This window comes from Vipera berus (genome assembly GCF_964194415.1).
Source record: "Vipera berus genome assembly, chromosome: 7".
Classification (NCBI taxonomy): Eukaryota; Metazoa; Chordata; class Lepidosauria; order Squamata; family Viperidae; genus Vipera; species Vipera berus.
This window is the reverse complement of record NC_138209.1, coordinates 2,544,465-2,571,569: the sequence shown is the minus strand read 5'-3', so window position 1 is coordinate 2,571,569 and position 27,105 is coordinate 2,544,465. Positions and strand designations below refer to the sequence as shown.

The 27,105-nt window shown below is 47.6% G+C and overlaps 1 protein-coding gene across 1 annotated transcript in view; it reads right to left on the bottom strand.

Moving 5' to 3' along the window:
* ALMS1 (ALMS1 centrosome and basal body associated protein) overlaps positions 1-17,148 on the bottom strand; it is a gene marked incomplete at its 5' end in the record, with an annotated part of 63,228 nt that extends 46,080 nt beyond the window's left edge. The window contains 5 exons of the mRNA XM_081333318.1: positions 1,294-3,523; positions 4,605-4,728; positions 14,703-14,889; positions 16,091-16,228; positions 17,104-17,148. Coding sequence (XP_081189444.1) covers positions 1,294-3,523; positions 4,605-4,728; positions 14,703-14,889; positions 16,091-16,228; positions 17,104-17,148 — 2,724 coding nt within the window. The remainder of the gene's footprint in view (positions 1-1,293; positions 3,524-4,604; positions 4,729-14,702; positions 14,890-16,090; positions 16,229-17,103) is intronic.
* Positions 17,149-27,105: the final 9,957 nt, after the last annotated feature.

Genomic DNA, 27,105 nt, shown 5'->3' with positions numbered 1-27,105 from the left:
CACAAGAGTCAGGCTCACTCTGGCTCCAGAGTAACGATGCCGAAGCGTATGGAGAGGAAAGGGACGGTTCTCTGAAGCCCCATTAGAAGAGGACTAACAGCAGGGAAAATAATTAGGGTGGATGGAGGAGGAGTAAAAGCAGAGAAAGCAGAAAGAAAAGAAAAGGACAAAGGGAATCAAAGCCAGCTGGGTGACTTTGGGCCAATCACCAGGAGACGGTGAGTTGTAGTCTCGCCTTAGGCATAAAAGCCGGCTGGGTGACTTTGGGCCAATAGCCAGGAGACGGTGAGTTCTAGTCCCGCCTTAGGCATAAAAGCCGGCTGGGTGACTTTGGGCCAATAGCCAGGAGACGGTGAGTTCTAGTCCCGCCTTAGCCATGAAAGCCGGCTGGGTGACTTTGAGCCAATCCCTAGGAGACGGTGAGTTCTAGTCCCACCTTAGGCATGAAAGCCGGCTGGGTGACTTTGGGCCAATCACCAGGAGATGGTGAGTTCTAGTCTCGCCTTAGGCATAAAAGCCGGCTGGGTGACTTTGGGCCAATAGCCAGGAGACGGTGAGTTCTAGTGCCGCCTTAGCCATGAAAGCCGGCTGGGTGACTTTGAGCCAATCCCTAGGAGACGGTGAGTTCTAGTCCCACCTTAGGCATGAAAGCTGGCTGGGTGACTTTGGGCCAATCACCAGGAGACGGTGAGTTCTAGTCTCGCCTTAGGCATAAAAGCCGGCTGGGTGACTTTGGGCCAATAGCCAGGAGACGGTGAGTTCTAGTGCCACCTTAGCCATGAAAGCCGGCTGGGTGACTTTGAGCCAATCCCTAGGAGACGGTGAGTTCTAGTCCCACCTTAGGCATGAAAGCCGGCTGGGTGACTTTGGGCCAATCACCAGGAGACGGTGAGTTCTAGTCTCGCCTTAGGCATAAAAGCCGGCTGGGTGACTTTGGGCCAATAGCCAGGAGACGGTGAGTTCTAGTGCCACCTTAGCCATGAAAGCCGGCTGGGTGACTTTGAGCCAATCCCTAGGAGACGGTGAGTTCTAGTCCCACCTTAGGCATGAAAGCCGGCTGGGTGACTTTGGGCCAATCACCGGGAGACGGTGAGTCCTAGTCCCACCTTAGGCATGAAACTGGCTGGGTGACTTTGGGCCAATCCCCGGGAGACGGTGAGTTCTAGTCCTGCCTTAGGCATGAAAGCCTGCTGGGTGACTTTGAGCCAATCCCCAGGAGACGGTGAGTTCTAGTCCCGCCTTAGCCCTTAATGAATAAAAGAGGAATAAAAAGAAGACTACGCTGGAGCTTACCGGGATCCTCTCGTCTATATTGAGCTCGCTGTGAACGGGCGTTTGTCGTCCCTCTTCCAAACTGCTCTGCAACTTTCCCAAAGCAGGGGAAGACCTTGAAGACTGTCTGGAAGACAGCCTCAGATCCGTACAGCTGTCTGTTCCGGAATCGGTCCCTTGGTTTAAAAGATCTGGGGAAAGATCTCTAAAATAGCCCATCCTAATTCGACCGGCATGAAAGCCGCAGCCGGACATTCCGCCCGTATTCTCTTCCGGACCATCCAATTCTTCTTTGCTCCCGTTGATGGAGGCGCTTTCTCCTTTCAGGAGCTCGGCCACTCTTTGGCTTCGGATCAGGGGATCCGGACCTCTCCCCGTACTCGCGCTTTCCTCGTCGCTGGAGACCGTAAAGACGGGAACAGCTTTGTACCGTCGGCTTAGGGAGTCCTCCTGACTCACGACCGCCGGTTGGATCCGAGAGGCCGGCGAAGCGCCGCCGCGGACTTCGGCTCGCTTAAGCGGGCCCTTCGGTCCGGTTTCGTTACCGATTTCCGTCCGGGAGATTTCTCGGCTCAGGGCGTTCACCGAGGTCTCCGACTGAGACCTGGTAAACGGTAACGCCCGCAGAGGGTCGTTCTCGGCGGCGTGGAGATTGGTCAGGGAGCTTGGCCCATAAAAGGAGGCAGCCTTGAGTTCAGCTAGACTCTGCTGCTTCAGCAAGAGGCGGTTTAAGGAATCGGTAACGGCATCGTAGGCCTTCCGCCGGGGAGAAACGCCACCCGAACCGGGTACCGCCGACCTTTCGGGCAATTCCTCGGCTGAACAGCTCAGGTGCCACGCTCCGACCTTCTCCATAAAATTCAGGGAAGGCATGGACTGAATCCGGCCTTTCAGAGGCTGCAGGACGGCAGAACCGGTGCCGTTTTCATTGGTTGAGCCTCGGGCGTCCTGCGACGGGAAACTCTCTTGCGTGGGAAAGAGGCAGGGGTTTCCTGCGGCGGCAACCCCAGGCTCGACCACCGAAGAACGGCGCACATCGGCGTGCGAGGCCTTTGACGTCTCTTCGTGCAAGCAAGCGAGAGGAGGCTGGAGTCCTGACCGGGCCGGCAACGCCAGGCCGGGCCCTTTGCGGTTTAAGCTCCTGCTTGTTAAAAAACCTGGGGTGGAATGGTGAATCGGCTGAGCCAGATGCACGAGGAAGGACGCCTCGTCAAAAGGCGAGGTTCCCATATTCCTGGGCTCTCTCTCTACGCTCCCGTCGGAGAGGGTGAGTTCGGTTTGGTTCACGCTTGTCGGGATGGCCTTCAAGGGGTCCGTCCGCTGGCCGAGCATGGCGGCCACGGGGATTGGCTGGAAGGGCGCGGAAGCCGGAGCTTTGCTATCGACCGGAGCTGGCCCAAATTTTCTTCTCTCTTCTTCGGCCCTGCTTGGACCTTTCTCTCGCCCGCCCTGGCGACCTGGCACCGGCGACGTCTCGCCCGTCGCGGGAGAATCAACCAACCCGAGCTCGTGAGCCCTGGAGGACGCCAAGGCTGGAGAAAGGTTTGCCGAGAGAGCTTCTGGATCGCTGGCGCGTCTCCAGGGCTTTCCTGCCGCCTCCCAAAGCAGGTGGGATGACTCGGGCCGAGGGGCCGTTTGGCCTTTGGCCGGGGGGCGCAGCTCGAGCGTCAATTGGGGCGCGCTTTCCGACAGGTCCACGTCCAGCGTTAAGCGGTTCGTGAGGTCTTCTGCCGGCTCTTTTCCCAAGCCGCTTTTGCAGGAAGAGTTTTCGGAAGATAAGAAAGCGTCGTGCTTGGATAGGCCCATCTCGTCCTCCAGTAACTCCAGAAGGAGGGGAGCCGGCAGGCTGTTGTCCAACAGGAACAAATCCTGGCTGGGCGCAGCTCCCCAGCTCTCCTTCGGAAGTGGCCACGTGGCCAGGGGTTGGTGTGGCCACGTGGCTGGGCAGGGCGTCCCTGAATTCTCCTGCTTGGGGCCCGGGCTTGCAGGATTTCGGTCGGCGTGAAGCGTTGGCCAATTCTGTGGCCCCGCAGGTAGGTGCTCGGAAAAAGTCAGAGGGTGTTGCGACAAATAGCTAGCCAGGCTGGCGTTGTCGGGAGCCATGAGGCTGAAAGGCAGAGGATGCTGGGAGAGGGAGGCGTCCCTGGAGGATTCTGGGCCAACCTCTTGGGCTGCCAATTGCACGGCTTCGCCGATCTGCAAACGTGCCGAAGGTCTCTCGGCAGCTGCGGCTGAAACATCTGGAGTGGCTCTGAAATGGAAGGAGGGAAAAAAGATCCGGTCTTAGAGTCGAACAGATCGAAAGGGATCATTTCTGGGCCCCAGGACAACACCGTTTAGGTTGAGGGGGTCCTGGGTGCTCTCTGAGCTGGGTGGTTTCCTTGCAGACGTTTCATGACCCAACTAGGGAACATCGTCAGTGCCAGAAGGGAGTGGGGTTTGTGGAGAGGAGGAGGAGGAGGAGGAGGAGGAGGAGGAGGAGGAGGAGGACTGTGGGGTCCTTGGTGTTCTCTGAGCTGGGTGGTTTTCATGCAGACGTTTCATGAGCCAACTAGGGAACACTGTCAGTAATTAGAAGGGAGGGAGGGAGGGAGGGAGGAAGAGGAGAACTGTGAGGTCCTTGGTGATCTCTGGACTTCGTTTTCTTGCAGACGTCTCATGACCCAACTAAGTAACATCATCAGTGCTAGAAAGGAGGAGGGGTTGCTCCCTCTTTATATACAGTGGCTTGCCCGGTCAATATTCTTGAGAGTGTCCTTGAGAGTGTCCTTAGCGGTTCCACAAACAGTGACAACCGCTGTATATAAACAGAGAGAGCAAACCCCACTCTCTTCCAGCCTGGATGATGTTACCTGGTTGGGTCATGAAACGTTTGCAAGAAAACCACCCAGCTCAGAGAGCCCCAAGGACCCCATAGTCATCGTCCTCCTCCTCCTCCTCCTCTCTGCAAACCCCCCCTCCCTTCTAGCACTGACGATGTTGCCTAGTTGGGTCATGAGACGTCTGCAAGGAAGCCACCCAGCTCAGAGAGCACCAGGGACCCCACAGTCCTCTTCCTCCTCCTCCTCCTCCTCCTCCTCCTCCTCTTCCCCACCCCCTTCCAGCCCTGATGATGTTCCCTAGTTGGGTCATGAGACGTCTGCAAGGAAGCCACCCAGCTCAGACAGCACCGGGGACCCCTCCTTTCAACCCTCAGCTGCAAACCTCCTCTTCTATCGTTAAGTCAAAGGTGATGACTTTTCCTACACGACCAAGAAAGGATTTAAACTTAGCCAGGATTAAACCGGGTCGGAAAATAAGGGCCGTGAGCAAAAGGGGAGGCTGAGCCTTACCTCAATGGGGCAAAATCCAACCCGGTTTGCTGAAAGACAGTCTCGTTGTAGAAAGTCTGGCCTTGTGCTGTGGCGTTGGTCGCCAGGAGCGGGAGGTTGGGAGAAAGCCGGCTGTCTGCAATCCCTGCAAACCAACACAAACGCAAAATGAAAAACGGCCCACCTCGCTAATCAACGCAACCTAGGCAGCTGGTCCTCAACGAACGGTGGCTCGCTTAGTGACCGCTCAAAATGACATCACCGCAAAAAAGGGGACCGTTTTTCACGCTTGCAACCGTTGCGGCATCCCCAAATTGAGCCCCAAATCTCCGCTCTTCACCGAGACGTTTCTTAAGTGAGTTTGGCCTCAGTCTACGACCTCTCCCGCCACGGTTGCGAAGCGAACCGCTGTGGGTGCTAGGTTAGGAACATGGTCGTTAAAGCGAAGCTGGCTTCCCCCCCCCCCATTGACTTTGCCGGTCGGAAGGCCGCAGCAAAAGGGGAATCGCCTGTGCCCGGGACACGGCGACCATCGTTAAGTGCGGGTCAGTAGCCCAGCATCAGGATCTCGAACCCGTGACCCCCCGGGGAGGCTGCAATGGTGGCAAGGCTGGAAAAAGGGTCCTACGTCCCTTTTTTCCCTCCGGTGTTAAGTTCGATCGGTCGCTAAACGAATGTAAGCCGTACTACGTAGACCAGATGGGAAAGGCCGCTGAAACCGTCCAATGACCGCAGCTATCAACCAACCCTATTGAAACACGATGCTAAAGATAAACTGAGGCAAGAAGCTTCTGGAAGAAGTCAGAATGCAAAGCATCAGGACCGTAGGTGGGGATATCGTTTCCAGGATCTCCTTTAAAAAAACAACAACACAAAAAAACTCTAAAATGTCTCTGTGTTATATAATCTAAAATTAACTCCCTTAGTCATGTTTTAGATTGAAGGCTTTTGCACATGTTAGCTTACAACCGTTCGGGGCCTGGAGCACAAACTTCAATCTATTTTAATTCTTCAGCTACCCGGCCTGATTTTGGTGGGTGCTACGACAAAATAAAATAAAATAAAATAAAATAAAATAAAATAAAATAAAATAAAATAAAATAAAATAATAAAATAAAATAAAATAAAATAAAATAAAATAATAAAATAAAATAATAAAATAAAATAAAATAAAATAAATAAATAAATTAAAATAAAATAAAATAAAATAAATAAAATAGAATAAGCCCACAGGTTCCAAAAGGTCAGGAGCTTTCCTGTACCCAAGGCTCTTCTCAGCTCTTGCTCTTCCTCAACTAGGCAGTTTTTGGATATTCACCAAATTCCTGATGGTCCAAGGCTGTCCAAGCCTGCATTTCTTGGAAGCGTAAAAAGGATGCATTTCAAAGGAAATCTGTCAGCAACTGGCAGTCCGGCTTTCTGAAACCTTGGCCGCTTTCAGATGCGTGGACTTCAGTTCCCAGAATTCTCCAGCCAGCCATGCTATTTTACTGCATTCTATTCTCTATATTCTATTTTATTCTTTTTTCTACTTTCTATGCTATTCTATTCTATTCCATATTCCATTCTATTCTATTCCATATTCCATTCTATTCTATTCCATATTATTCTATTCTATTCTACAGTATTCTATTCTATTCTATTCTATTCTATTCTATTCTATTCTATTCTATTCTATTCTACTATAACCCTATTCTAATTCCATTCCATTCTGTTCCATATTATTCTATTCTATTCTATTCCTATTCTAATTCTATTCCATATTATTCCATTCCATTCCATTCCATATTATTCGGTTCCATATTATTCTATTCCATATTATTCTATGCCATTCCATTCTATTCTATTCTATGCCATTCCATTCTGTTCCATATTATTCTATTCTATTCTCTTCCTATTCTAATTCTATTCCATATTATTCTATTCCATATTATTCTATGCCATATTATTCTATGCCATATTATTCTATGCCATTCCATTCTATTCCATATTATTCTATTCCATTCCATTCCATTCCATTCCATATTCCATTCCATTCCATTCTATATTCTATTCTATTCTTATTCCTATTCCTATTCTCTATATCCTATCCTGTCCATCTTTGCTTTGTCACCCCTTCCACTAAAATGTCACACACACACACACACCCTTCTCCTTTGCTGTTGCACGAGAGTCTGCCAGGAGAAGAAACGGCCTATCTGTTGGCGATGCCCGCTCACACGGCGGTTATTAAGAGTCGCCGTTAATTTATCACGAAGCGGACCTCCCCATGATTACTTCGCTTTTGATTAGGCATCTTCCTTCCCAGAGCAGGGCCAACCTCTGACTCTGCAAAGCATTTGATGAAGTACTCCATGACATTCTGATTAAAAAAACTAATTAAGTTTGGGCCGGATGAGAAGTCGGCGACGTGCGTTAACGGCCGGCGTGCAGGCCGTCCTCGAAGAATGCTCCTCTGGGATGGCGGGCCGTCGGCTGGACAGGTAGTCCTCAACTTACGAGCGCAACTGAGATCAGAATTTCCAGGGCTGAGCAAGACAGTTGTCACGTGAGCCCTGCCCAATTTTACGGCCTTTTTTTCCAACAGTTGTTAAGCAAATCACTGCAGTTGTTAAGAGGATCACGCCGTCGTTAGGTGAATCTGGCTCCCCCGATTGACTTGGCTTGTTGGAAGCCGGCTGGAAAGGTGGCTAACGGCCATCCCGTGACCCCTGGAGACTGCAAGCGTCGTAAATACAGGTGGTCCTCGACTTACGACCACAATTTACGAGCCCCAAATTTACACTGCTAGGTGAGAAACGCAAGTGTGAAAAAGGATCGTAAGTCCCTCTTTTCAGCGCTGCTGTAACTTTGAACGGTCACTAAACAAACGGCTATAAGTCAAGGACTACTGGAGCTACTTCTCTGAAATGGTATAGGCTCTCCTGCTTGAGCAGGGGGCTGGACTAGAAGACCTCCAAGGTCCCTTCTGGCTCCATTATATTCTACGTTCCACAGGTCCCTTTCTGCAACTTTCGCAGTTTTGCCTCTCTGTAGGTCGCAGGTGCGGATCAGAGTTCTTGCCACCGTTCTTAAGCGAATCACAGCTGGGGTTAATTTAGTAACCCGGTCGTTATGTGAACCTGGCTCCCCCCCAACACTGATTTTGCTCGTCGGAAGGTTCGCCAAAGGGGGGGAGGGGAAATCGCGCAACGCCCCCGGGACACTGCGACCGTCATACATATGACCCTGTTGCCAAGCATCCCGATTCTGATCACGTGATCCGTGGCGATGCCGCAACGGTCGTTAAGTGCGAAAAAGAAGTCATGTCGCTTTTTCCAGTGATGTTGCAACCTCAAACGGTCACAGGTGGGGCGCACCTGTATATACAATCAGCAATCTAGAAATTATGTTTGGTGAATAGTGGGGGGGAAAACCCAGATTGCAGGCACTGGCCAATATAATAATAATAATAATAATAATAATAATAATAATAATAATAATAATAATAATAATAATAATAATAATAATAATAATAATAATAATAATAATAATAATAATAATAAAAAGGGACGCAATGGCTCAGTGGGTTAGGACGCTGAGCTTGTCGATCAGAAGGTCAGCAGTTTGGCGGGTCGAATCCCAAGTGCCGCATAGCAGAGTGAGCGCCTGTAACTCGTCCCAGCTTCTGCCAACCTAGCAGTTCAAAACCACGTAAAAATGCAAGTAGAAAAATAGGGACCACTACGGTGGGAAGGTAACAGCGTTCCGTGCGCCTTTGGCGTCTAGTCATGCCAGCCACATGACCATGGAGACGTTCTTGGACAACTGCTGGCTCTTCAGCTTTGAAACGGAGATGAGCACCGGCCCCTAGAGTCGGAAACGACTAGCACGCGTGTGCGGGGGAACCTTTACCTTTACATAATAATAATAATAATAATAATAATAATAATAATAATAATAATAATAATAATAATAATAATAATAATAATAATAATAATAATAATAAGAAGAAGAAGAAGAAGAAGAAGAAGAAGAAGAAGAAGAAGGAGAAGGAGAAGGAGAAGGAGAAGGAGAAGGAGAAGGAGAAGGAGAAGGAGAAGGAGAAAAAGAAGTTGAAGTTGGAAAGGACCTTGAAGGTCATCTAGTCCAACCCCCTGCTCAGGCAGGAAACCCTACACTATTTCAGACAAATGGCTGTCCAGTCTCTTCTTAAAAACCTCCAGTGTTGGAGCATCCACAGCTTCTGGAGTCAGGTTGTTCCACTGATTAATTGTTCTAACTGCCAAGAAATTTCTCCTTAGTTCTAGGTTGCTTCTCTCTTCCTCGGTCCAATATCCAAAGGAATCTGGAAATGTTCTTCCTCGTTCTATCTCGGGGGTCTTCAAACTTGGCCCTTGGATGACTTGAAGACTTCAGAATTCCTTAGCCAGGATGCTTTAAGACAGGGGTCTTCGAACTTGGCCCTTGGATGACTGGTGGACTTCAACTCCCAGAATTCCTCAGGCAGGCACGCGTGCCTGGCTGAGGAATTCTGGGAGTTGAAGTCCACCAGTCATCCAAGGGCCAAGTTCGAAGACCCTTGTTCTGTCTGGTCCGCTTAAGACGAGCCAGCCGGATTTCATACATGTTCAACTTCCTGTGTTGAAGAACCAGCCTGTCACATGCGCAGGGGAGCATGTAGGTGGCTTCGGCCTGCATGCCTGCCTTGCTTTTCCTGCCGACATGCTAAGCCGCTGGTTACTAGGCAGAAGCGCCGTGACTCACCGACTCCTTAGCCCGTCTCCCATCGGCAGCGAAAGCTTTTTGATTGAGGGGGCTTCTCCAACTGCCTTTTTCCAAAGCCTGGCCTGCTGATTTTATTTTTTAAATTTTTTTTACAAGATGCTTGGAAACCCAGGAGACTGAAAGGGTTCTTGAAAGCACAGTGTTTTCTTGAGAAACAGGAGGCTCTTGAAGGGTGAGCACTGAAGCGTATGTGAATTAAAATTAAAGACGAAACAGGGGAGACATGAGAGCAGCCTTCCAGTATCTGAGGGGCTGCCGCAAAGAAGAGGAGGGGGTCGCGTTATTCTCCAAAGCACCAGAGGGCAGGACGAGAAGCAATGTGTTGTGATTCAGGGTCAGCCTGTGGGTTCGGCAGTTGGGTCGGAGGATTCAGAGGAGGAGGAGGAGGGGGGTGTTGGAGAGCCTGCAGAGGACAGCCCTGAGGCTTCGCAGAGCCCTCAGCCAGGCCCCTCCCACCTGGTCACGACGCAGACCCAGCTGTGTGAGCCTGACAGCGTGGATGAAGATGACCCACAGCCGGCCCTGTTCAAGGACGCCCGACGCAGGAGGCAGTCAATCAGGAGTAAACAGAGGAAGGCAATGGGGCACCTCGGAAGGAGGCAGAGAGAAGCCACGCCTTGAACTGTTTAAAAGGGGAATGCCTGGGAGGGCTGGTTTGCTGAAGGCAACCGCTTGAATAGCTCCAGTTTCATGGTTCGTGTCTTGTTTTGCTCTGTTTGCTTTTGTGTCCATAAATTTGGCAGGCTTAGTTCCAGCCTCTTGCCTTCTTGTAAAAGGGGTTGTCCCTGCCTTATCTGCAGGGCCGGTAGTAGGCTGGTACAGAACACAATGGTTGGAAACTGACCAAGGAGAGAAGCAACCTGGAATTAAGGAGAAACTTCCTGACGGCGAGGACAATGAACCTGTGGAACAGCTTTGCCACCAGAAATCGTGGGTGCTCCATCACTGGTGACTTTTAAGAAGAGACTGGACAAGGGGCTGGACTAGAAGACCTCCAAGACCTCCAAGACTAGAAGACCTTCCAACTTTACTATTCTATTCTATTCTATTCTATTCTATTCTTGGCTTTGGCTAGTTTAAAGAAAAGAAGAAATAGGGGTGACATGATAGCCGCATTCCAGTATTTGAGGGGCTGCCCCAAAGATGAGGGGGGTCACGTTATTCTCCAAAGCACCTGAAGGCAGGACGAGAAACAATGGTTGGAAACTGAACAAAGAGAGAAGCAACCTGGAATTAAGGAGAAACTTCCTGACAGTGATGACAATTAACCAGTGGAACAGCTTGCCACCAGAAATCGTGGGTGCTCCATCCCTGGAGGTTTTTAAGAAGAGAGTGGACAGCCACCTATCTGAAAGGGTATAGGATCTCCTGCTTGGGCAGGGGGTTGGACAAGAAGACCTCCAAGGCCCTTTCCAGCCTTCTATTCTATTCTATTCTATTCTATTCTATTCTATTCTATTCTATTCTATTCTATTCTATTCTATTCTATTCTATTCTATTCTATTCTATTCTATTGCACTCCAGTCCACTCCAGTTCACTCTATTCTATTCTATTCTATTCTATTCTATTCTATTCTATTCTATTCTATTCTATTCTATTCTATTCTATTCTAATTCTATTCTATTCTATTCTTATTTCTATTCTATTCTATTCTATTCTAATTCTTCTATTCTATTTGATTCTATTCTAATTTTGATTCTTACTTCTATTTCTATTCTAATTTCTATTTCTATTCTTCATTTCTATTCTATTCTTATTTCTATTTCTATTCTATTCTAATTTTAATTCTTCTATTTCTATTCTTATTTCTATTTCTATTCTTCATTTCTATTCTTTTCCATTATTTCTATTTCTATTCTATTCTATTTTTATTCTTCCATTCTATTTGATTCTATTCTATTCTGATTCTTATTTCTATTTCTATTCTAATTTGTATTCTTCATTTCTATTCTATTCTATTCTTATTTTTATTCTTATTTCTATTCTATTCTTTTTATTTCTATTCTTTTCTATTCTACTCTATTCTAATTTCTATTTCTATTCTATTCTATTTTTATTATTCTATTCTATTCTATTCTATTCTATTCTATTCTATTCTATTCTATTCTATTCTATTCTAAGTGGAGACTTAAAGGAAAGCATTGTTTTAATGAAATCAGAGCAAATTATGCTTTAAACCTCATCCCACGCCTATCAATAGGGTTTCACATACTGCCTCGATATTTGATATTTGATTTTATTGCTTACAGCAGTGGTCCTCAATCTTAGCAGCTTTAAGATGAGTGGGCTTCGACTCCTAGAATTTTCCATGCACGCGCGCGCGCGCACACACACACACACATCCAAACTATTCAATTAGTACAGGCAGTGCTCGATTTACGACCACAAGGGAGCCCAAAATTCCCGTGGCTAGGCGAGACGTGAATTCTCCCCATTTTATGACCTTGCTTGCTGAAGTTGTTAAGGGAAATCACTGCGGTGGTTGGGTTAGTCCCAAGGTTGTGGGATTCTGGCTTGTCCACTGACTTTGCTTGTCAAAAGGCCGCAAAATGGGTCACACGATCCCTGCAGATGGCTGTAAGTCGAGGGCTACCTGTAAATCTGTTTTAATAAAGATCGGTCCGGTCTGACTCATTTTAATCAACACGAGCTGCCTTTTTTTCCATCAACATGCTTCCCCCCCCCCCAAAAAAAAATTATCCAACCAACCGCTCAGCAATTTCTTCCGGTTTTCCTTGCTCAAACTGGACTAGCCTATCGTAACACATCCATACCAATAAAAGGGAATATTTTTGCTCAGGATTGAAATGAGGGGGGTCTCTGAGCTGGGTTGTTTCCTTGCAGACGTTTCATGACCCAACTGGGTGACATATCATCAGTGCTAGAAGGAGGGAGGAGGAAGAGGAAGAGGAGGAGGACTGTGGGGTCCTTGGTGCTCTCTGAGCTTGGTTGTTTTTCTTGCAGACATTTCATGACCCAACTAGGGAACATCCTCAGGGCCAGAAGGGAACAGGGTGTTTAGGGTCTTTTCTTGCAGATGTTTTATGTTCTGACGAGGTAACATCATCAGTGCTAGGAGGAGGAGGAGGAGGAGGAGGAGGAGGAGGAGGAGGAGGGGAGGAGGACTGTGGGGTCTTTGGTGCCTTCTGAGCTGGGTGGTTTTCTTGCAGACGTTTCATGACCCAAACTAGGTAACTTCATCACTGCTAGAAGGGAGTGATGTTTGCAGAGAGAAAGAGGAGGAGGAGGAGGAGGAGGAGGAGGAGGAGGAGGAGGAGGAGGAGGAGGAGGAGGAGGAGGAGGAGAGGAAAAGGACTGTGGGGTCCATTGATGATTTCCTTGCAGACATTTCATTACCAAACTAGCAGTGATGACGTTCCCTAGTTGGGCCGTGAAATGTCTGGAAGAAAACCACCCAGCTCAGAGGGCACCAAGGACCCCACAGTCAGCCTCCTCCTCCTCTTCATCATCTTCGTCCTCCTCCTCCTCCTCCTCCAATGCGCCTCCCTTCTAGCCCTGATGACGTTCCCTAGTTGGCTCATGAAACGTCCGCAAGGAAACCACCCAGCTCAGAGAGCACCAAGGACCCTACTGTCTTCCTCCTCCTCCTCCTCCTCAGCGCCCTCTCCCCAAACCCCCCTCCCTCCTAGCGCTGAAGCAGTATGCTCCGTCCCATATATGGGGTAGACCAGGTGGCCTCACCGGAAAGCCCTTATTAGCGCCGAGGATGCTAGTTTGGGTAATGCAACATCTGCAAAGAGAACCGCCGGGCTCAGAGAGCAGCGTCTCACTGCCATGCCAGCATGCCAGCAGAGTCACAGCTGCTGGGGGTGGGGGTGGGGGAATAAAATAAAAAATAAACCCCCGCTGGCACCCTTGTCAACATTACATCATTTCACCTTTGGAGCCGAGAGGAGGCCGGCTTCGGGAAGATTTCAAGGCTCCGGGTTCCTCTCTGCTGACAATCAATCAATCCCCTCCCTCCGTTTCCCATGACAACCCCGCCCTCGGATTTGCTGGCCCATCTCACCGCCGGCACACAAAAGGCGGCGGCGAAAGCCAACGGAGGGTGGAAGGAGTGCCAGGAGATTATTTCCTTTGGAGCCGGCAAAAGTGTTTCGCCGTCTCTTTATTAGGCCACCGGAGTGAGGGGGGGCGGAAGGGAAGGCCGGACGGGCCCGCAGGGTCCTCGACATTTTAGAGGAGGTAGGCAGGAAAGATGGAGCAGCGACGTGTGTGTGTGTGTGTGTGTGTGTGTGTGTGTGTGTGTGTGTGTGTGTGCTTCGGAATTGCCTTGCAGGAGACTGGACCCGAAGGAGGAACGCAGCCTCACATCCGAAGTCGCTCCTTGAAGACTGTCTGGGCTTGAACTGCCGGAATCCCCCAGCTGGCAGGCTTTGAGATGGATGGATTTCCATTCCCAGAATCCCTCAGCCGGCAGGCTTTAAAAGGGACGGACGTCAACTCCCAGAATCCTCCAGCCATCTTGCTTTGCGATGGACTTTTGACTCCCAGACTTGCCTAGTCGTCATCCCTTAAGGTGGATGGAAGTCAACTCCCAGAATCCCCCAGCCGGCAGGCTTTGAGATGGATGGAATTCAATTCCCAGAATCCCTCGGCTGGCATGCCTTAACGTGGACGGTCTTCGACTCCCAGCATTCCCAGCCAGCGTGTTTTACTATGGACTTTAACTCCCAGACTTGCCTAGTCGTCATCCTTTAAGATGGACAGAATTCAAGTCCCAGAATCCCCAGCCGGCAGGCTTTCAAATGGACAGACTTCAACTCCCAGAATCCCCCAGCCAGCAGGCTTTGAGATGTATGGATTTCCATGCTCAGAATTCCCCAGCCGGCAGGCTTTAAAAGGGACGGGCTTCAACTCCCAGAATCCCCCAGCCATCACGTTTTACAGTGGACTTTCACTCCCAGACTTGCCTAGTCGTCATCCTTTAAGATGGATGGAATTCAACTCCCAGAATCCACCAGCTGGCAGGCTTTCAAATTGGACAGACTTCAACTCCCAGAATCCCCCAGCCGGCGTGCTTTCGTAGTGGTGGATTTCAACTTCCAGACTCTCCAAGCCAGCATGCTTTCCAGAGGGAACGGACGAAATCCCTCAGCCAGCATGCCTTAACGTGGACAGTCTTCAACTCCCAGGATTCCCCAGCCAACCTGTCTGGCTGGAGAATTCTGGGAGTTGAAGTCCACAGGTCTTAAAAGTGGCCAAGGAGGTTGAGAAGCCCTGCTCGGAGGGCGCTCTGCTTCTTTTCTGACATCTACAAACCAACTTCCGTTGATGCTATTTAAAAAAATAAAAAATAAAAAAAGGGGGAAGGAGGGAGGTAAACTTACCCAGGATGGGGGAGTGGGTCATTCCAGAGGCTGGTGGTCTCCTGGGATTCACGGTGGGAGTGACCAAGCCTTCCTCCATAGTTGGAAATTCTGTTGCGTTGTACCCCCCGGGGGTCTGGCCGAGCCTCCATCCCGTCAGGTTGCTGACATCGGTTTCCGCACAAGGACGAAACCACAACTCTGCGTCCTGAAGGGAGGAGGAGGAGGAGGAAAGAAAAAATTCAGCCCTTGATATATGCAAGTAGTCCTCCCACTTACGACCACAAGTGAGAGCCCAAATTTTTTTTTCTCGCTGAGGGAGACATTTGTTAAGTGAGTTTCGACCCACTTTACGAACTTTCTTGACGCAGTTCTTCAGCGAATCGCGGCTGCCGTTATGTGGGTCAGGCGGTCGTGAAGTGAATCTGGCTACCCCCCCCCCCCCCGTTGGCTTTGCTTGTCAGAAGGTCGCAAAAGGGGATCACATGACACACACACACACCCGGAACGCTGTGACCTTCTTAAATATGAAACAGTTGCCAGGCGTGAATAGAAAATAGAATAGAATAGAATAGAATAGAATAGAATAGAATAGAATAGAATAGAATAGAATAGAATAGAATAGAATAGAATAGAATAGAATAGAAGGAAGGGACCCTTGAGGTCCTCTAGTCCAGCCCTCTGCTCAAGCAGGAGAACCTATATAGAATAGAATAGAATAGAATAGAATAGAATAGAATAGAATAGAATAGAATAGAATAGAATAGAATAGAATAGAATAGAATAGAATAGAATAGAATAGAAGGAAGGGACCCTTGAGGTCCTCTAGTCCAGCCCTCTGCTCAAGCAGGAGAACCTATATAGAATAGAATAGAATAGAATAGAATAGAATAGAATAGAATAGAATAGAATAGAATAGAATAGAATAACAGAGTTGGAAGGGACCTTAGAGGTCTTCTAGTCCAGCCCCCCCCGCTCAAGCAGGAGAACCTATACTATATCAGACAAGCGACTGTCCAATCTCTTTTTTTAAAAACCTCCAGTGATGGAGCGCCCACAATTTCTGGTGGCGAGCTGTTCCACTGGTTAATCGTCCTCACCGTCAGGAAGTTTCTCCTTAATTCCAGGTTGCTTCTCTCTTTGGTCAGTTCCCGACCATTGAGTTTTGATCGTAGGGCCAAGGTGGGAGGCTGCCACGGTTGTTAAGTGTGAAAAGTGGTCGTAGGTCACATTTTTCAGGGGCACCGTAACTTTGGACGGCCACACAACGGTCCCGGTTGCAAGCCAAAGAAGGACCTGTCTCTTCTATCCAACCCCGCAAGAGGTTTTTCCGAACTTTTGTGTCGCTACGTGGATATCCCGACCGAAGGCCGAGGGAAGGAGGCGCTGAGGGGGGTCCTTGTGCTCACCTGATCCATCAGGCACCGGCGCCTAATGGCCTCTCCCAAAGACAGCCCGCTGGCGTTGGAAAGCTGCGTCCCGCTGCTGCTTTGGCTGAGGAGCTCCCCTTTCACTCTGGGGCGTTGCGGGGGTGTCGTCGCAATCGGCTGAAACACACAAAACCCCTCCGGAAATTAACTCGGGGAGGGACAGCTTTCGGCCCTACCCATCCTCGACTGACGGACGCAACCGAGTTTAAACATGCTTGGGTTAAACACATATGTCTTTTGTCTGTCTGTCTATGTCTGTCTGTCTGTCTGTCTGTCTGTCTATCTATCTATCTATCTACCTACCTACCTCTTCTATCTATTCTATCTATCTATCTATCTATCTATCTATCATCTATCTATCTATCTATCTATCTATCTATCTATCTATCTATCTATCTATCTATCTATCTATCTATCTATCTATCTATCTATCTATCTATCTTCTATCTCCTATGCATGTGTCTCCTGGTGACTGACACAAAGTTAACCATCCAGCTTTCCTGACTAAGGCAGGACTAGAACTCACCGTCTCCTGGTGACCGGCCCAAAGTCACCTAGCCGGCTTTCCTGACTTGAGGCAGGACTAGAACTCACCGTCTCCTGGTGACCGGCCCAAAGTCACCTAGCCAGCTTTCCTGACTTGAGGCAGGACTAGAACTCACCGTCTCCTGGTGACCGGCCCAAAGTCACCTAGCCGGCTTTCCTGACTTGAGGCAGGACTAGAACTCACCGTCTCCTGGTGACCGGCCCAAAGTCACCCAGCCAGCTTTCCTGACTTGAGGCAGGACTAGAACTCACCGTCTCCTGGTGACCGGCCCAAAGTCACCTAGCCGGCTTTCCTGACTTGAGGCAGGACTAGAACTCACCGTCTCCTGGTGACCAGCCCAAAGTCACCCAGCCGGCTTTCCTGACTAAGGCAGGACTAGAACTTATCGATACCCAGTTTCTAGTCCGGTACCAAACTGGCTCTCACTTATGACCCCATTTCTAACTTCTGACAGTGCCACCTTGCAGTCACTTGACCGCATTTTGGGCATCTAGCGAAGTCTCTGCAATTGCAGCCATTTTCAACAACCCAAGGTCACATGATCGCAAGTTACGACGTAAACACTGGTTTCCGGGAGAAAAAAAACCACCCCGTAGCAAACCATGGTTTGCTTCCCAACTGCGGCGTTCTCTTAATGACCACTGCAAAAAAAACCACCAAAGTCGTACAATTGGATCGGTCATGTGGTGATCCATTTTACAACCACCACAACTCACGAGTCTCTTCCTGCCTCTACCGACCCTTGTGTCAAAAGGACAGACAGCTAGTCCTCGACTTACGACCTGAATTGGGTTTGGCAACTACGGTTATGAGTTGAGGACTGCCTGTAGGGTCCTTTTGACACGATTGATGTGAGGCCGGAAAAAGATTCGTTTTGCAGCCCGGCCGCCTCTGGAGACTCGTTTTGCAGCCCCCGCCACAACGTCCCGCACCAGAAATATGTGCGAAGCGTGGACACAAGAACGTGGCAAGGCCGGAGGGCTGCAGGGGCCTGTTTCTCTTCTGCTGTCATAAAGACGAGGACCGTTCGTGAGATTGAGTCCGCTTCATCTCGACACCTTTCACAAATTATCGCATCACGTTATACCCCGACACACACAGGTAGGAAAACCTCACGCTTAACTGAACACACCAAATGTCACCTTTTGTTGGGGATGATATACACAGAAATCTCTCTCTCTCTCTCTCTCATCTCTTTCTCATCTCTTTCTCTCTCCCTTTCTCTCTCCCTCTCCCTGTCATCTCTTTCTCCCTTTCTCATCTCTTTCTCTCTTCCTCTCATCTTTCTCTCTTCCGTTTTCTCATCTCTCTCATCTCTCTCCCTCTTTCTCTCTCCCTCTCTTTGTCATCTCTTTCTCTCTCTCCCTTTCTCTCTCTCTCCATCTTTCCCATCTCTTTCTCTCTTCCTCTTCCTCTTCCGTTTTCTCATCTCTCTCTCTCTCATCTCTCTCTCATCTCTTTGTCTCTTTCTCAACTTTCTCTCTCCCTTTCTCTCTCCGTCATCTCTTTCTCCCTCTCTCCCTTTCTCATCTTTCTCTCTCCCTCTTTCTCTCTCCCTCTCCGTCATCTTTCTCCCTCTCTCTTTCTCATCTCTTTCTCTCTTCCTCTCTCATCTTTCTCTCTTCCTTTCTCTCATCTCTCTCTCTCATCTCTTTGTCTCTTTCTCATCTTTCTCTCTCCCTTTCTCTCTCCCTCTCCCTGTCATCTCTTTCTCCCTCTCTCCCTTTCTCATCTTTCTCTCTCCCTCTTTCTCTCTCCCTCTCCGTCATCTTTCTCCCTCTCTCTCTTTCTCATCTCTTTCTCTCTTCCTCTCTCATCTTTCTCTCTTCCTTTTTCTCATCTCTCTCTCTCTCATCTTTCTCATCTCTCTCCCTCTCTCTCCCTCTCCCTTTGTCATCTCTTTCTCTCTCATCTCTCTCTCCCTCTTTCCCATCTCTTTCTCTCTCTCTCTCTCTTCCTCTTTCTCCTCTTTCTCTTCCTTTTTCTCATCTCTCTCTCTCCCCCTTTCTCATCTCTCTCTTTCTCACACACACACGCGCACACACACACACACACACCCCGCAGGGGGAAAAATGATTGCTAAATACTGGACTCCTGCATCAGTGTCGATTTTATCCATTTTCAAGGTAACTGAATAGTTGAAGCATAAAACAGTACAGGTTGCCCTCGACTTACAACAGCTCGTTTAGTTACAAGGGAATGGAACATAGTGACTTAGGACTATTTTTCATACTTACGACCGTCGCTGCATTCCCCTGATCATGCGATTTACATTTGGATGCTTGACAACTGACTTGTCTTTACGATGGTCGCAGTATCCCAGGGTGTGTGTGTGTGTGCGTGCGTGTGTGTGTCAGACAATCCCCTTTCGTGACCTTCTGACAAGCAAAGTCAAGAGGGGGGGAAAGCCCGGTTCACTTAACGACCGTGACTAATTTAACACCTGCAGCAATTCCCTGAACGGCCCTGGCGAGAAAAGTTGCGTAACTGGGGTCAAAACTCACTTAGCAAATGACTCATTTTGCCTTTTTAGCCAGCAAAGCCAATCGCGGCAGTTGTTAAGCGAGCCATATGGCCGTTAAGTGAATCCAGCTTTCCCCAAGGCTTGTCAAGAGGCCACTTGGGAAGTTTGCAAAGGGTGACCAGATGACCCCCCCCAGCACCCAATTCTGGTCACATGACCACGGGGATGCCATGTCAGTTGTAAGTTCAAGGACCAAACATGCTGGCTCAAGAATTCTGGGGGGTTGAAGTCCATGAGTCATAAAGGGACTACAGTTCCCCATTTGGGCTCAGGAATTCTGGGAGTTGAAGTCCCAGAAGTCGTAAAGGGACCAGAGTTCACAAATGTCTCACTCAACCACTGTTGTGACCCCGACCCCCGGAGGGTGCTTTATCTTCGCATGCTGACACGGAGGAGGAGGAGGATGATATGGAGGAGGAAGAAGCTGACACGAGCAACGTGCCGCAACGTGCCGGAGGGGCCAACTCCCCTGGTGAGTCAGCAAGAACCGACTGTGGCTGACCTGCCTATGGACCCCAGCCAAACAGAGGAGGAAACAGAAGAGCGAGCGGAGGCCGGCAGCAGCGAGGAGGAGCCCCTGTTGGGTGCAAGGGAAAGACGTAGGATACGTCGTCAACAGCAGCAGCAGCAACTATTGCAACGCCCCAAGAGACGTGGCCGGGAGACGTAGGGCCACACCCTACAGAGTATAAAAAGGGTGTGGCTGCGCAGGAAAGGCGTGGTGAACAATTTGTTGGCGTTTTGAGATTTGTAACGTGTCTGCCTACATCTGGGCTTTGAAGCTGCTGGCCGTCTGCCAAGGAGCTTGGAACATCGCCCGGTAATTACAAACGGGCTGTCTGATATAAACCTTGGGAGAGAGTTGTCTCTGTAAAGAAAACCAGCTTTCGTTTGTTCGGCCTACGTTTGGCTTCTGCTGGACTTTTGAGCCTCTTTACGGCTCCTCATTGGGAGGGGAGAGAACAGCCACAGAACTTTTGGACTCAGCTGTGGCGCTAAGCGGAGGACTATCCGCCGTTTCTAAAGTAACCACAATACTTCACGTGAAGTATTAATACCACTTTACAAGGCCTTGGTAAGGCCGCCCTTGGAATACTGCACCCGGTTTTGGTCACCAGGATGTAAAAAAGATGTTGAGACTCTGGAAAGAGTGCAGAGAAGAGCAACAAAGGCGATCAGGGGACCGGAGGCTAAAACATATAAGGAACAGTTGCTGGAATTGGGGATGTCCAGTTTAATGAAGAGAAGGAGGAGGGGGGGACAGGATAGCAGTCTTCCAGTATCTCAGCGGCTGCCCCAAAGAAGAGGGAGTCAAGCTCTTCTCCAAAGCCCCTGAAAGCAGGACAAGAAGCAATGAATGGAGAGAAGCAACCTAGAACTAAGGAGAAACTTCCTGACAGTTAGAACAATTAACCAGTGGAACTCCTTGCCTCCAGAAGCGGTGAATGCTCCAACACTGGAAGTTTTTTAAGAAGAGACGGGACAGCCATTTGTCTGGAATTGTATAGGGTCTCCTGCTTGTGCAGGGGTTTGGACTAGATGACCTCCAAGGTCCCTTCCAACTTTTATTATTATTATTATTTAAAACTTTTATTCATAAAACATGAAACTCAGTCAACTGAACACTCAAATTAACTTGCACTAATGGCTGACACGGGTTGCTGCCAGCATCCCAGGTATCAACCAGGTATCTCCTTAAAAAAATTAAAATTATTATAAAAATTATTACTAATATTGTTATCATTATCATCATTATCATCATCATCATTACTTCTGAGTTCATCGGAGCGTGAAGTGGAACTTTCTACCCTTGAAGACTGGGCGGGTGTGATAAACATCCCTTAATGCTCCATAAAAAGAAAAAGTGAAAAGCTCCTGTGAATATTGACAGCTGAAGACAACGACTGGCACCCCCTGCATAACCCCTTTTATCTCATTACATCTGAAAAGTATACATGTAAATTAGGGGGCACGGTGAACCCGATGCTTTCAGTAAGCACAGAGCAAAGGCAAAGCGAGGGAGAGATTGGGCCCTTTGATCAAGCAATTTGGAAAACAACACGCAGCTGCACTTGAGCAAATGCAGAACATCTGTCTCATTATCACACAGCACAGAAGGCGGCTTCCTCAATGGAAAGGAGCAAAAAAAGATCGGGACGCAGAAGCTGATAGCAGCATTGTATTCCAACTTTGGGGGATGCGCGTTTGTGTGTGTGTGTGTGTGTGTGTGTGTGTGTTTAGATCAGAAGACAACTTTCTGACACACAAGTCCACCACAGTCTCCTGGTTAAGATTTTCCCTCTCCAAATCAGCCAGGGAGCACCAGATGTGCCAACCTTCAACGTCACAACTGTTCGGAAAGATCCTTTATTGACCGAGCTGAACAAATTCATACGGATTATTATTATTATTTTTAATCCCATTTATATCCCGCCCTTCTCCGAAGACTCAGGGCGGCTTACAATCTAAGGCACAAATCAATGTGCTTAGCAATTTGCAGTCTGAGACTTCGAAGAGTGCCGAGAAGAGCAACCAAGATGATCAGGGGGCTGGAGGCTAAAACATACAAAGAATGGGTATAGAACAGGGGTCTCAAACTGCCGGCCCCGTAGGCCGGTCGCGTCACACGGAAGCCGCGCTCACCCCATTGCCGGCAATGGCAAAACCGTCCCGATACGTTGCGCAACGTCACATGACGTCGCCAGTTTGACATGCCTGGTATAGGTTCTCCTGCTTGAACAGGAGGCTGGACTAGATGACCTCCGAAGTCCCTTCCAGATTCTATTCTATTCTAATTCTATTCTATTCCTATTCCTATTCTAATTCTAATTCTATTCTATTCTATTCTATTCTTTTCTATTCTATTCTATTCTAATTCTATTCTATTCTGTTCCATTCTATTCTCTATTCTGTTCTGTTCTGTTCTATTCCAGATCCAATATCTCATCTCTTCTCTTCTCTTGCTATTCCTATTCCTTATTCTATTCCTATTCCTATTCCTATTCCAATTCCAATTCTATTCTATTCTATTCTAATTCCATTCTATTCTATTCCTATTCTAATTCTATTCTAATTCTATTCCTATTTCTATTCTGTTCTGTTCTGTTCTGTTCTATTCCAGATCCAATATCTCATCTCATCTCTTCTCTTCCTATTCCTATTCCTATTCCTATTCCTATTCCTATTCCAATTCTATTCTATTCTATTCTATTCTATTCTATTCTATTCTATTCTATTCTAATTCTATTCTATTCCTATTCTAATTCTATTCTAATTCTATTCCTATTTCTATTCTATTCTGTTCTGTTCTGTTCTGTTCTATTCTATTCCAGATCCAATATCTCATCTCTTCTCTTCCTATTCCTATTCCTATTCCTATTCCAATTCTATTCTATTCTATTCTATTCTATTCTATTCTATTCTATTCTATTCTATTCTATTCTATTCTATTCTATTCTATTCTATTCTAATTCTATTCTATTCCTATTCTAATTCTATTCTAATTCTATTCCTATTTCTATTCTATTCTGTTCTGTTCTATTCTATTCCAGATCCAATATCTCATCTCATCTCTTCTCTTCCTATTCCTATTCCTATTCCTATTCCTATTCCTATTCCTATTCCTATTCCTTATTCTATTCTAATTCCTATTCCTATTCTATTGGTTGCAGGAACTGGATAGGTCCAGTTGAATGAAAAAAAGGACTAGGGGGGACATGATAGCAGCGTTCCAGTATCTGAGGGGCTGCCACAAATAGGAGGGGGGGGTCAAACTATTCTCCAAAGCATTGGAAGGCAGGAGAAGAAACAATACAAACTCATCAAGGAGAGAAGCAACCTAGAAATAAGGAGAAACTTCCTAACAGTGAGGACAATGAACCAGTGGAACCACCTTGCCACCAGAATTTATGGGTGCTCCATCACTGGAGGCCTTTAAGAAGAGACTGGACAGTCACTTGTCTGAAATGGTAGAGGGTTTCCTGCTTGAGCGGGGGTCTGGACTAGAAGACCTCACAAGGTCCCTTCCAACTCTTGTTATTTGATTTTTCACACCTGGGCTAGGCAACACATCCTCATGCTCCACATCCACACACCGTCTGACAGTTCAGCCTCCCAGCTTGACCTCGGACACATTCATTCATCTAGTAAAGGCGCAGGCAAGTCCTTGATTTACGACCACAGTCGTGCCCAACATTTATGTGGCTAAGCAAGAGAGGGAAGTCTGTTTTGCCCCATTTTACCACCTCCCTTGCCGTCGTTGTTAAAGGAATCACTGCACTGGAAAAAAAAAGTCACTTGTAACCAGTTCTCGCACTTACGACCGTCGCAGCGTCCCCACGGGTCACGTGCTCAAACTTCAGACGCTTGGCAACCGACTCGCATTCATGACGGTGGCGGTGTCCCCGGGTCACACGTGATCCCCTTTCACGACCTCCTGACAAGCAACGTCAATGGGGAAGCCGGATTCGCTTAGCGACCGTGTTACTCGCTTAAGACCTGCAGCGATTCACTTAACAACTGCGGGAAGCAGGGTCTTTAAAAACGGGGGCAAAGCTCCTTTGACAAATGCCTCACTCGGCAACAGAAACCTGCGTCTCCACGGTGGCCGTAATGCCGAGGACTACCTGTACTGTGAATCTTCAAAACAACGGGGGTGAAAAAAAGGGGGGGGTCTTCCAGGAAGCGCTTTTGAGGCGCTCTCGGGCGCTGCCAGTAAACACCAAGATTTCTCCTGGGAAAGTTAGCAAACTTCCTCCAGTTGAATCTGAAAGGCGTGCTGGGTTATCACACATTATGTTATTTTTCCTCTGGGTTATTTGTATTTTTTTATTATTGAAAAGTTTTACAAAATTTTTAATAATAAAAACCTCCCCTCCCCATCAACCCTCCCCTCTTCCCTCCCTCGCGCCCCCGGACTTCCTAAAGCAGAATACAGGGTATTATTACGTATAGCAATCTTATGCAAACATATGCTAAATAGATCTATTACAACGTTAACAAACCTTCCGCCCTTTAACTCCCTTATAACAAAACTAAAGTAATGATAATAACGCTTCTATCATTGTTAAAAATTATTCCTATGCTATTTGAAACTTTTTAGTCCCCTATTTGTTCTGAATAGAATCAATCCGTCTTTTTCCATTCCAAAATCTATTTTGGGTTATTTGTATTTTTTTTTATAGGGTGGTGTTGGGTTTTTTTTTAATCGCTATAAGCCGCCTTGAGCGCCAATCCCATCTGCCTAAATAAATACATAAAAATAAATAAAATCGCAGACTCTGCGCAAAGCACCAACTTCAGCCTTCCCCCAACCTGGCGCCCTCCTCCTCCTCCTCCCTCCCCCGAGCCAGGGGATGATGGGCAACCTCAGCCAGGGGGGCAGGGGACGATGGGCTTTGAAGTCCCAACATTCTTGGCTGCTCCAGGTGGGAGATCCAATATCCTGTTGTGGGGAGGGGGGGTACTGCACAAAGGGGGTGGGGGGACCCTGCATCATCATCATCATATATTATTATTATTATTATTATTATTATTATTAATTATTATTATTATTATTATTATTATTATTATTATTATTATTATTATTATTATTATTATTTAAACTTATATACTGCCCTTCTCCAGTAGGACTCAGGGGGGGTTTCACAAGGTGTTTTTTTTTTAAAAAAACACACAATACAATTACAAGAATTAAAAACAATTAAAACGATTTCCATTAACCTTGAATAAATAAAAACCCCAATTTTGTTTCATCTTTTTTTTTTAAATTTTTGGATTTTGTTTTTTTAATATCTACTGCCCTGTTCACCGCCCTGAGTCCTTCGGGAGAAGGGCGGGATACAAATAAAATTAAATAAATAATAAATAAATAAATAAATAATAAATCGGAATCCAATTAAAACCCCAATTAATTGGGGGAGGGGGGGGCTTCTTCCAGGGAAAGGGAGGGGGAAAGAGTCAAATGGGGGGGGGGATTTAAATTTTGTTCAGTGTCCAAGCTTCTTTGCAAAGGGGGGGAGGGGAAGCGCCTGAGTGGCAAGGGGGGGGCTAAGGGAAAATGGGGGGAGGGGGCTGGAGACCAAGGACCCCCCCCAAGACCCCCTCCCCACCTGCTCCCCTCCTACTCACAGGCACCTGGCTGCTGCTCCCTGCAGGGGGCGTTTCCATGGCTGCGGGGAGCCCGAGGGGGGGGGCAGGAAAAATGCGGGGGGGGGAGGGGGGCGGCAGGACGAGGGAGCCCCCAAACCCCGCGCGCCCCTCGCTCGGCTTCTCCCAGGGCAATCGACGTGCGCATGCGCCGCGCCGTCCCCGCTGCCTGGTTGTTAGGGACTCGCTCTAAGGGGGAAGAGGCGGGGCTCGGCGCGGCTCCTCCCACCCGGTGGCGCCCCGCGCCCTCCGGCCGTTGGGAACGGGGAGGAGCCAATCGGCTCAAGCCGAGGGCCGCCCCCCCCCCCACACACACACACACACTCCCCCTCCCTTCTCCGGTTTTGATTGGGCAAGCGCTCGGTGGGGGAGGGGTTTAGGCGCGCGGGCGGCAGGGCGGGCGCGCGGCAGGGGGGATTATTGGTCCGGCTGAGTAGGCGGAGCTGCTCGTTGTTTCCCGCCCCGCCTTGGCTCTTCCCCGCGGAGGGAGGGGAAGGAGAGAGGCGGAAGGGTTGAAAGACCCGGATGAAAGCCGTTCTTTCAGCCTTTCCTTCCCCCCGCCGCCGGTTAGGCATGACTGTGCCTAGCTTTGGAGGTTCCGTTCAGGCCTTGAGTTTTCTCTCCTGTTTATTTTATTTAGCTTATGGGATCCACAGAGGTCGTGCAATCCCAGATATGCAAATATAAGTTTAAATAAAGCATCAGCAGAGAGAGAGAGAGAGAGAAAGAAATGATAGATAGATAGATAGATAGATAGATAGATAGATAGATAGATAGATAGATAGATAGATAGATAGACAGACAGACAGACAGACAGACAGACAGACAGACAGATCATGGACAGAGAGATAGGATAGATAGATAGATAGATAGATAGATAGATAGATAGATAGATAGATAGATAGATAGATAGATAGATAGATAGATAATGGACAGAGAAGAAATAGATAGATAGATAGATAGATAGATAGATAGATAGATAGATAGATAGATAGATAGATAGATAGATAGATAGATAGATAGATAGACGGACAGACGGAGATAGATAGATAGATAGGATAGATAGATAGACAGACAGACAGATGGACAGACGGATATAGATAGATAGATAGAGAAAAGAAAGATGATAAAGAAAAGATAAAAAGAAAGATGATTGATACAGAAAAGAGAAAAGAAAGATGATTGATAGATAAAAGAAAGATTGATGAAAAAGATAGAAGAAAGATGATAAAAGAGAAAAAGATGATTGACAAAGAAAAGAGAAAAGAATGACAAGAAAAAAGAAAAGAAAGATGATTGATAAAAGAAAGATGATAAAAGAGAAAGATGATTGATGGATGAAAGATAGATAGATGCTGATGCTTCATTTAAACTTATGTTTGTATATCTGCAATTGCGTGACTTATATATATATATATATATATATATATATATATATATATATATATATATATATATATATATATATATATTATTTTAATTCCATTTATATCCCGCCCTTCTCCGAAGACTCAGGGCGGCTTACAAGCTTAGCAGTAGCCTTCATTCTATGTATATTTATTTATTTATTTATTTTAATTCCATTTATATCTCGCCCTTCTCCGAAGACTCAGGGCGGCTTACAAGCTTAGCAGTAGCCTTCATTCTATGTATATGCCTGCTTATTAGGGCTTTCACACACACCCCAAGCGGCATTATTACAAAGTCAGCTTAATTGCCCCCCCAACAATCTGGGTCTGCATATAAAAGCCATGTGCACAATATAGTATACAGGAT